General features: G+C 49.5%; 1 protein-coding gene across 1 annotated transcript in view; it reads left to right on the forward strand.

Annotated features, from left to right (window-relative positions):
* Nucleotides 1–10798, forward strand: part of LOC147727731 (sulfotransferase 6B1-like) — a 319304-nt gene extending 308506 nt beyond the window's left edge. The window contains exon 7 of the mRNA XM_086961729.1: nt 9986–10798. Coding sequence (XP_086817855.1) covers nt 9986–10116 — 131 coding nt within the window. The 3' untranslated portion in view covers nt 10117–10798. The remainder of the gene's footprint in view (nt 1–9985) is intronic.
* The last annotated feature ends 1337 nt before the right edge of the window (nt 10799–12135 follow it).

Raw genomic sequence — 12135 nt, forward strand, 5'->3', positions numbered from 1 at the left:
CAGTACCACACTTCTCTCTACACCTCTAAACTCTACTACACTCTATGCACCTCCACTTTACAACACCCTACTACACTCTATGCCACTCCATGACCCTCTGTTCCACTGTATGCCCCTCCACTTTATGCCACTCTACTACACTGTAGAACACTCTACGACATGCCACTTCACTCTATGGAATGCCACTTCACTGTATGACATGGTACTCCACTCTACAACATTCATCTCCACTCTCCGACACTCTCCTCCACCCTACTCCACTCTATACCACTTCTCTCTACAACACTGTACTCCTCTCTATGTCACTATACAGCACTCTACTCGATGACACTCCACTCTACGACACGCCCCTCGGTGGCACTTCACTGAAGGACACTCCACTCTAGGACACCCCGCTCTATGATACTCCATTGTATGCCACTCCACTCTGCAACACTCAACACAACTCTCTCCATGCCCCTCCACCACACTTTTCCCCACTCTACTCTATAACACACTACTCAACTCTACTCGACTAATCCTCTCTTTGCCAATTGACTCTACAACACTCTATGCCACTCTATGACATTCTGCTCCACTCTATGCCCCTCCACTTTGCCACTCTACTACACAGTATAACTACCACATGCCACTTCACTCCTCTCTACAACACGCCACTCCAATCTATGACACAGTACTCCACTCAACAGCATTCACATCCACTCTACGACACTCTACTCTACCCTACTCCACTCTATACCACTTCACTCTACAACACTCTTCGCCACTCTACAACACACTACTTGATGACACTCCACTCTACCACACACCAATCGATGACACTTCACTGAATGACACTCCACTCTATGATACTCCACTGCATGCCACTCCACTCTACGACACTCAACATAACTCTCTCCATACCACTCCACTTCACTTTAGTCCACTCTACTCTATGACACACTACTCAACTCTACTCCACTAATCCACTCTACGGCAATAGATTTTACAACACTATGCCATTTTGCTCTGCCACACTTTACAACACTCTACTCTATGCCACTCCACCCTACAACACAGTACTCCTGTCAATGCCACTCCACTCTAAAGAACTTTGAAGCATTCTATGGCATGCTATTCCACACTGTGCCCCTCCACTCTACACCACCTACTACACTGTATGAGATGCTATGACACGTTACACCACTTCTCTCTATGACACACCATTCCACTGTATGACACTTCACTACACTCCATGATGCTTTACTCCACTCTACACTATGCCACTTCACTCTACTCCACTGTATAATACCTCACCCCAGTCTAAGCCACTGTAATCTACTCCACTCAATTCCGCTACACTTTATGACACTCTACTACACTCTATGCCCCTCCACTCTATGCCATTCTCCTACACTACTTGACACCATACGACACGCCACTCCACTCCTTTCTACGTAGTGTGGCTAGAGAGTTGACAACACTGTGTATGGAGGTGCTGAGTTATATATAACTTAGTTACAACTATAACTTTAGAATTTCTGAGGTTTGTGTAGTTTAAGATGGTTTTGTGTACACAAAATTAAGGAAGTTTTCCCAACTATAACTTACAAATAATCTTTGTTTTTTTACATTCAAGATAGATAGATAGATAGATAAATAGATAGATAGATAGATAGATAGACAGACAGACAGATAGACAGCAGACAGACAGACAGACAGATAGATAGATAATCTGAAAGAAACAGGTTAGTGTTAGATTCCTTACCTTAGAATATCCCCAGGCGTCAGACTGGATCCGGAAATTTTTGCGTAGCAGTACCCTTGCGCGTCGGTAGGCGTCGTCTGCGGCTCCGCGTCCGTCGTAGGGGTCGTGGGTGCCATGATGACGTCGTCGGAGTACTTAGACGCCGCCTCCGCGTGCTGACGTCAGTTCTTCTTTTTTCCGCGCCAGCAGCGCAGATCCGGAAAAAGTGGTACCTTAGTCACTTTTTGACTAACTTTTTTGAGATCTTTTTGATCATTTCTTCGAGTCTTCGACTCCGATCGGTGCCAATAGGGATGCCAGGTTTAAAGCCTAGTGGGGACTGCGACCGACTGATGTCGGTCACTGACCCTCACCGTCAGTGCCTCCACTGTCTCAGCGTCGATCATGACGACAAGACCTGTTCCGACTGTCGGGCCTTAACCTCGAAGGCTAGGCCGGAGCGGTCCCGCAAGCGGCTCGAGCTCCTGCAGTTGGCCCGAGCCGTGAGAGGTCCCGGTTGGGACGGAGGTCGAGGGACCGGTCGCGGGGGCGGAGCCATCATAGCTCCGGGAGTCGACATCACTCCTCGGTGTCGAAGTCGTCGTCAGGTAAGCACAAGAAGTCGAAGAGATGTCATCACTCTTCCGACTCCCCCCGACGCTCGCGCGATGCGGTGGGGGGTTCGGGTGACACCGTCCACGCGGCTCCGTCGGAGTCGGGGCTTCGCGACCTTCCCCATACCCTCCGGTCCCTGGGCAGCAAGTGACGCTGGAGGAGATCGGGTGCTTCCTCATGGCCATGAGGTCCCTCACTCCTCCAGCGGGTTCCGCGGCGCCTTCGGGCCCAGCGGACTCGTCTGGGGGCCCTAGCGGGTCGGGTGCTTTGGCCCCGATGCTGGCGGGTGCTTCAGCCCCGACGCCGCCGGCGCCTTCGGGCCCGGCGCCGCAGGGCCCCACTGGATCCGCTTCTGGATCCGGATCGCCGATCAACCTGACGACCTCACCGGCGCCGGTTCCACAGGTGTCACCTCTCGTGCCGTCCCCAATACCTCCCTCGACCCGGTTCCAGCGTTGGAGCGGCGCCACTGGGCGCCACTCTCGACGCCGCTTGGGGAGTTCTACTTCAATGAACCGGCCCGTCCTTTGACAACCCTGATTATCAGGAGATGGGTGATGAGGAGTATTGGGAGGGGCCTGAGGACCCTCTGACACGTGAGTGTCAGTCCCAGGAGGACTGGACAGGTGGACTTGGGGATGCCAGTGGTCTGGACACTTTGCCAGACACTGGTTTTGTCTCACCTCCTACCGTGGCTTCGGAGGAGGGGGCAACCTTCAGTGTGGTGTTGACGCGGGCAGCCAAGGCCTTGGGCCTTGAGCTCCCCGTCGCGGCCGTGAGGACTAACCTCCTCACTGAGGTCCTTAAACCGCAGTCAAGCTCAACTGAGCCTCTGCTGCCGTTTAATGAGGCCTTGACTGACGTTCTTTTGGGCACTTGGTCCAGGCCCGCTACAGGCCAGCCTGTAGATAGGAACGTGGCCAGACGCCACCGCCTGGCCCCGGACGACCCTTGTTTCCTGTCCACCCACCCCACCCCCGAGAGCCTGGTCATCCAGGCCTCTAATTCCCAGACCGCATTCCCGTCGGCTTCGCCTGATCAGGAATCCAAGAGGTATGAGAATAATGGAAAGAAAATATTCTCCTCCCTTAGTTTGGGACTTCGGTCTTCCAACACCGCATGCCTCTTGGGCCATTACACCCACTCCCTGTGGGAAACGGTCGCGGACGTGCTGCCACAATGCTCGGCGGAGGTCAAGGCTAAACTCGCCCAAGCCCTTGCGGAGGGTCGAGATGTGGCACGTTTCTCCATCCGGTGTGGGCTGGATACCACCGACTCACTGGGCAGAGCGATTGCAACGACGGTGGCGATTCGTCGCCACGCCTGGTTGAGGTCCGCCAACTTTTCAACAGATGTCCAGAATACTCTCATGGACATGCCGTTTGATGGCCGCCGTCTCTTTGACGACAAGGCAGACCATGCGCTTGAGCACTTTAAGGACTCCAGGGCTACGGCCAAGTCCTTGGGCCTCTAGGCCCCGCGCCAGCAAACCGGTGCCTTTTGCTCCTTTCGTGGCCAAGGAGGGGGCGCCCCCACACGTGCTGCCAGCCACGCACAGCAGAATAACATCCAACGCGGTGGCGGCTGTGGAAATCGCCATGGAGGCGGTCGGGGACAAGGCGAGGCCAGTCCACACCTTCCCCCGCCGCATCCGCCTCAAAACCCTCCTAGTCCGTGCTTTCAGGCCCATGTGATGCCAGTGGGGGGCAGGGTTCGCCATCACCACTTCCACTGGCGGACTGTCACATCAGACAGGTGGGTGCTGCAAATCGTCCGAAGGGGCTACTCCCTCCCCTTCGAGACGACCCCTCAAGCCATGCCACCGCAGTACCATCGCGTATCGGGGATCATATGCGGCTTCTGCAGGAGGAAGTTACGTCCCTCTTGGCCAAGGGGGCCATCGAGCGCGTTCCTGGGCCAGAAGTAGGGTGTGGTTGCTACTCCCACTACATTCTGGTACCCAAGAAGGGCAAAGGGGGCCTATGCCCTATCTTGGATCTGCGGAACGTCAACGGCTTCCTCCGGAAGGAGAAGTTCAAAATGCTGACACTGGCTCAGGTCTTAACTGCCCTGGACCCAGGAGACTGGATGGTAGCGTTGGACTTGCCGGACGCTTATTTCCACATCCCCGTCCTGCCGGCCCACCGGCGCTACCTGCGGTTCATGGTAGGCCACGAGCACTTTCAGTTTACCGTGCTCCCCTTCATCCTTACCAGCGCCCCACAGGTGTTCACGAAAGTGATGGCGGTGGTCGCAGCTCATCTGCGCAGGTTAGGGGTTTCAGTCTTCCCCTACCTCGATGACCGGTTGTTGAAGGCGGGCTCGCCCTAGACAGTCGTCAGCCACCTCCAGACGACGGCATACCTCGTGCACCAGCTGGGGTTCTCCATCAATGTGCCAAAGTGACACCTGTGTCCCTCTCAGAAGCTCCTCTTCATCGGAGCGGTTCTCGACTTGGCGCAGTTTCGGGTTTACCCCCCCGAACAGCGGGTTCGGGATATACAGGCTCTGATTCCGATCTTTCAGCCTTTATCCCGATTTTCGGTCAGGTTGACGCTGCGGCTTCTGGGGCTGATGGCTTCCTGCATCCTTCTGGTGCATCACACCCGTTTGTGGATCCGGGCTCCGCAGTGGGACCGGAGCACGTATTTGTGACGGACGTGTCCCTCCAGGGCTGGGGAGGCCACATGGGAGAGGCGGAGATCAGAGGCCTCTGGTCTCCGGCGGAGTCCCGTCTCCATATCGACCTTTTGGAGCTGCCGGCGATTCGTCTAGCACTGCAGGCATTCCTCCCCTCTGTCCGGGGGAGTGTAGTGCAAGTGTTCACAGACAACACCACCGCCATGTGGTACTGCAACAAACAGGGCGGGGTGGGGTCGTGGACCCTCTGCCAGGAGGCTCTGCACCTCTGGCAGTGGCTGGAACATCAGGGTGTGACCCTGGTGGTTCAACACCTGGAAGGTTCTCTGAACGCCAAGGCGGACAAACTCAGCCGCCGGTGCATGATGGATCACGAATAGCGTCTGAACTCGGACGTGGCGCAAGGCCTTTTTCAGCAGTGGGGAGAGCCTTGGTTAGATCTATTCGCCACCGAAGAGAACACGCAATGTCATCAGTTCTGCGCGTTGGAATTTCCAAGGCGGCACTCGCTCGGAGACGCTTTTCGTCGCGAGTGGAGTTGCGGTCTGTTGTACGCCTTTCCGCCTATACCACTACTGCCCAGAGTGCTGAAGAAGATCAAACGCGACCGGGCCCAAGTCATCCTTATGGCTCCGGACTGGGCACGAAGGTACTGGTATCCCGAGCTACTCAGTATGGCAGTCGATCCCCCGGTACGTCTGCCTCTTCAGGAGGACCTTCTGTCGCAGCAACAGGGGACGGTCCTCCACCCGAACCTGTCCAGTCTCCACCTCCATGCTTGGAGATTGAGCGGCGACAGTTGAGGCCATTTGACTTGCCTCCTGAAGTTTGTAATATCATTCTGGCAGCCAGGCGTCCCTCCACTAAGTCGGTATACGCCTGCAGGTGGAACAGATTTGTGGCATGGTGCACAGCAAAGGCTGTGAATCCTCTCTCTGCCCCTCTTTCTGAGGTTCTTCTCTTCCTTCTTTCTCTTGCCCAGCAGGGCTCTGCTCTGGGCACTATCAAGGGCTACCTTTCTGCCCTTTCCGCCTTTCTGAGGCTGCCTGATCAACCATCTTTGTTTAAGTCCCCTATTGTAACTCGTTTTCTGAAAGGCATCACGCACACGTTTCCACCTGTTCCATTTGTGATGCCTCAGTGGGACTTGAACCTGCTTCTTACTTATCTGATGTGCGCTCCCTTTGATCCACTTCACAACTGTCCTATCCGCCTTCTTACTTTGAAGACTGCTTTCCTGGTTGCCATCACCTCTGCCAGGAGAGTGAGTGAGCTCCAGGCTCTTTCCTCTAAACCTCCTTTCCTTTCTGTCCATCCGGACAAGGTTGTGTTGCGGACTAGGCCCTCTTTCCTGCCCAAGGTTGTCACGGCCTTCCACATCGGGCAGTCTATCACCTTGCCCACCTTCTTTCCGCCTCCGCATCCCTCAAAGGAGGAATAGCGGCTCCACCGTCTGGACCCAAAACGTGCGCTCTCATTCTATTTGGATCTCACACGCCAGTTCCGGGTGGATGACCAACTCTTTGTTGGTTACGTGGGCGCTAGGACGGGACGGGCGGTACACAAGCGGACCATCTCTCGGTGAGTTGTCTTGTGTATTAAGGCTTGTTACTCCTTGGCAAGGAAGGAGCCTCCTGTTGGGCTGAGGGCCCATTCCACTCGGGCCACGGCGGCTACCACTGCCCTGGGTCGGGGAGTCCCCTTGCAGGACATTTGTCAGGCAGCTACGCGGGCCTCGCTGCACACGTTCGCAAGACACTACTGCTTGGACAGTCAAGTCCGTAGGGATTGCTTCTTTGGCCGTTCCGTCCTCCAGGACTTTCTGGTGTGATTATTGGTTCGCAGACCCACCACCGGGGTTGGTATTGCTGGGGTATCTATTCTAAGGTAAGGAATCTAATACTAACCTGTTTATTTCAGATGAACAAGTTACTTACCTTCGGTAACGATATATCTGTAAGAAACAATAGTTAGTATTAGATCGCTTACCGCTCCACCCATCCTCCCCGTTCTGCGAACATATATCTAGGGTTAAGGTCATCCCCTATCAGGGCCCTAGTTTCAATGGCACCAGTGTTGTTTTTTGACACAGCTCTGCGTTTTTGGCGCGGAAAAGCTGTGTCTAAGAACTGACGTCAGCACGCGGAGGCGGTGTTTTAGTACTCTGACGACGTCATCACGGCGCCGACGACGGACACGGAGCCGCAGACGACGCCTACCGACGCGCAAGGGTACTGCTACGCAAAAATTTCCGGATCCAGTCTGACGCCTGGGGATATTCTAAGGTAAGGAATCTAATACTAACTACTGTTTCTTACAGATATATTGTTACCGAAGGTAAGTAACTTGTTCGATAGATAGATAGATAGATAGATAGATAGATAGATAGATAGATAGATAGATAGATAGATAGATAGATAGATAGATAGATATCTCAATGATGTGGCAGTTATCCTTCCGAGTGGTGCCTCTGCCCTTCCCCTGAATCTGACAATGAGATTGCCCTGCCTGGATGAGTCTGTAATCACCTCCCGCACAATGCATACACAATTTGCCTTAGGTCAAACAAAATAGTAATGCATCCGATAGGTCAGATTAGTTTTATAGTAGTGGGATCTTTAAGGATAGGAGTAGAAGCAGTCTTGTTAGAGGTCTTGTAAGAGGAATGGCTGTGCAGAACTAATAGATGTCTTCAAGTGTAAAAGTGTCTGCTACCCAAGTATACTATTTAGATTAACTCTGGTAAAGCAGACAGTGACTGGAGATCTGCCTCAACTGTACTTGGAGAATGCGCATCAGACATATTAAGAGGAGCAGTCAAAAGGCAAATACAAGAAGACTTGAAGGGTCAATTCTAGAATGTGAGAAGTAAACACAAAGGGGTAATGATAGATTATGGTGGACTGAGAACAGATTAACATGACCATCATTAAATATGACAATAATATATGGGACAATCAAAGGTCAATATAACGTTTTCATGTTTATAAAGCAAGTACCCTTGCAAGTAAAAAAACAAGTCTATAGTCTGGTTGTTAGCAAGAATGCCCACACCATTTTTTGAGACATGATCCTACAAAAACCCTGCAGCAAGAGTCCATCCGTGAGCATCCCAGAATGGCAGTGGTGCAAGCCAGGAATAAGTGCTTTAAAGTGAGATAGTATCAAACCTAAAAAAGCTTCAGAAACAGATACAAAATTACATTCATTATTGGTTGGTCAGTGGAGACAAATTCAGGGGCATATTACCAACAACTAGCGATAATGGTCGCTATGTTGGCTTAGCGGGAATATTCCTATCGCCGCCCTTCACCTGTTTTTATCGTTGAGATACCTTGCTATTATAAAGGTTTATCTCAGAAGCGATAAAAAACAGGCGAAATCCGTGAATATCGCTGTCAATACAGCGATATTCAGGCATTACCGTGACAATGCGCTTAGCCATGTTATCCACCTCTCATTGGATAACATGGCTAAGAACTGGTCAGGGCAGGTGTTAGCTTTTGGAGATATTTGCGCTTAGCGCAAATATTTCCAAAACTACGCCTGTGTTGATCATAGGTGATAGCGATTGCAACGACTGTTTTCAGTCGCTGACATTTTGGCACGCCCACTTTGCATGTCATTAGCGATAATTATAGCTGACATGCAAAGCAGCGCCAAAATGCCCGCTATCGCCTACAAGCTGTCGCTAACTGGTGTTAGCGACAGATTGGTAATAGGGCGATAAAATTAACACGGCTTTAGCAGGAAAAAGTCCAGCTAATGCGGCGATAATGGCCCTTGGTAATATGCCCCTCAGTTTTTTATTAGAATCCTGTGTTAAGACTATGTGTCCCTTTCAATTACAGGAACACCACACCTTTCGACTTTCCACAATCAGTTCTCAAACTTTTGTTGCCTCAGTGTGCATGATCTGCATTTAGCGATGACTTGTGGCGCCATCTGCTTATTCCCAGTCACTTCTGCCAAGATTTCTGCACCCTCATTATCAGAATAGAAACAAAAAGTATTGGTTTTAAATGGAGAACACTGTGTCGCTTCCACAAATATCCGGGAATTCCAGGGTGAACAAATATATTTTGGATTAAGAAGTGTCGCTGGCAAAAGAAAGAGAACGAGTAATGGTGTTTCACACGTGTTTCAGCTACTCAGATATCCTAACGGTTTCTTCCCTTGTTCAGAAACTATAATCATATTTACTCCAGCTTGTATCATTATCTAAAATAACTTTTGCTGCTCTCTACATGTAAACTGTTTTTGAGCCATATTTGATTTATTTTCAATTTGAATACATTTAACATAGACTGCTCTTCATTGTGCGACAGTGTTGGACATTCACAATAGCCATATTTAGTTAGAAATGATATGTAAGAAAGAGAGGGCAACAGATCAACTTGGAAGTGTGCATTCGGGAGCAGTATAAATGATAAAATAAACTATTTGACATCTCTTTGAGTCCAGTTATTTTAGATATACCCGTGGTGTGTTATCTGGGACCCCCAGATTTAACTAAATGCCTTGGGACTCCCACTGCTAGCATAAACTACTTGTCCTGCAGCCATGTATCAATCCATGCTATCGCACCTGTCCTCAAACATTGGAAATGTTGGACTTTACAATTTGTGATCTACGTCCCTTTTGGCCACTGGGAGGAATAGATGGATAAACACGTTTTTAGATCTGGGGACCACTCCTTCTTCACAGCAGTATGGTGGGTGCATTAGGTCAGAGTGACATTCCCAATATGTTTTCAATTTTCCCATGACTTGTATTCAGATGTTCTCCATTACTGTGCAATCCCAGAGTGTGAATGAATGTACCTACTTGTTTGCAACGCCAAAGGCAAATATCGCTGCTGATCTGCCAAAAACCCTACCTTTAAAATATTGTTCCTTGATATGAGCCATGAAGTTGCCATAAGGCAGTGTTTCGTTACTATGTAAACCTGAGCTCATGTCATTGCCAACTGCATATAAATGTCTATGTTCTTTGTCTTTAAAGGAGATATTGGGGACTGGAGGAACCATTTCTCTGATGCGCAAAGCCAAGAAATGGATGCAAAGTTTGAAGAATGTCTAGCAGGAACAAAACTAGGAGAAAAGATGCCATACAATGTCTACTGCAAAGCCTAAAGCATGGGACAGAGCTGCTAGCCATGAGCACTTCAATAATGTGACAAGTGTTTGATCATATAATCATCCACCACTGATAACTTTATTTGCAAGTTATGTTTACTGGTCAGCTTAATTACTTCATGTCCCTACTTAGCACTTATAAAAGGATATTTTTATAGTTTTCACAAGCCTTCTTGAATCGTTAGAACACAATAATAAACACATTATTACATTAACATTGAAATACATTTAAAAATGTAATCAAAGTTTCATTAAGGTGCCCATTATGTCTAGTGCATTAGACCAAGTGTGTAACCTGTCCAGATCTATACCAGGTGATAACTGATCTCCCGTCAGGGTCTTCAATCAAATTAATATAATATTTTGGATTGTACCATGCAATGAAATACTATGTACATGAGGTTTTCAAACTCAGGAAATAATATTCTGAAATGTGTAAATACTCTGCTGAGGCAATCATTCATTTAGCTTTAAGATAATGCATCAGAATGCTGTCAGTGTCCATCCACGATATCCAAAAAACGTCATATTCAATGTCATCCCTACAGCTTTGTTCATGAATTTTTGCAAATAATCCCTGGAATTTAGAAAGTTTGATCGTGACAGACTAGAATTGGAACTTGAGTTGACATCTGTACCACCAGGGAAATGTAATAAAGCACTGCACACTAATAAATAAGCCTTCGCCTTGGCTCTTCTTTCATCTTCCTACACACATTTGCCATCATATAGTACATGACAGTTTTCGGCCATTGATAAACCAATTAAAGTTATATCATGAACTGCCAAAACACCTAACCTGTGTCCAACGTCGATTCATTTTTAGATTGTCAGTGGGAACAAAGTAGAAAGGACAGACACTTACTTGACTATAAGGATATCATCTGATAAATACTATACTTTTAAGTCAAATTTCAATGAAAATGCCCCCCCTCAAATTCTGGATCAGGGTCACACATGCAGATTGAATAGGAGAGGGGCAGGCACCACTTGCCCCCCACTGTACATCATTCTTGGTCCTATCCATTTATTTACAGCAATCCTTGATCCTTCATAAAAAGGACTAATAGACATTAGCAGTTTGAATGGTGCAATACATGTCTACAGCTTCCAGAAAGGAAGGGGTCGATTATGATGGCGGTGAATCTGCATCCTCCGGGCCGGTGGAAGCCACCGCCGGCCCGGAGGATGCGGATTCACTAATATGTCTCTAAATAAAAATAGGGTCAAGAATCCAGGTCTCTGGAAGCCAGTTAACAGTGTGGTTCTTCGGGTAGTAGTTATTAAACTAATTAGAAGAAGTTACCTGTATGCAAACATACCAATATTCCAGGAGACACTGGTTATTTCAGAAAACCTCCCATCGCTAGAGGTTAGATGCGTCGTGTCTATGGAGTGAAGCTACTGCTTGGGAGAAGTTCTGTTTATTTCCTCATTCCTGCTCCTTTGTGCTGATATTTACTCAATTCAGTCAATTATCATCATACACAGGGTATGGCCAAGTAACATGGCTGACAGGACGTGAGCCTCCGAGCTTCCAGCTGGCCTGTACCGAAATCCGGCAGCATCCATTTTGCAGTCCTAGCTGATGCCCAAACATACCACAGACGCGACAGCTGTGACTGGGGGTGGGATTAACGTTGATGTTTGGCCCCCACTGCAGCCGGAGGCTGACTGTCCCGCAGAGGCCTACTAATAAACGTAAGGAGATGGGCCTGGTTCGGCATGACTCAGAGCATGTCATTCCCACTTGGCCATGGGGTGCTGCTTGGTCCACCACCGAGCTGGTAGAACTCTTTGGCATGCCAGCTTTTCCAGCGAAGATGTCCACTAACAGGAGGAGACGGTTTTGTGAGCCTGTGGCTCCTGGCGGCTTCCCAGGGCTGGTCAAGGGCAGGCCTTGCTGGGGCTGAGAGGGTCCTCCTGGCGTGTTGGACTGCTTAGCTGGGCTGCCTCTGAGGGTGGAGGATGGCCTGCTACGCTACTTCTTGGGTGAGCAGCAGCTACGATGCTGGA

The sequence above is a fragment of the Lissotriton vulgaris genome, chromosome 3_1 (genome assembly GCF_964263255.1).
Source record: "Lissotriton vulgaris chromosome 3_1, aLisVul1.2, whole genome shotgun sequence".
NCBI lineage: Eukaryota > Metazoa > Chordata > Amphibia > Caudata > Salamandridae > Lissotriton > Lissotriton vulgaris.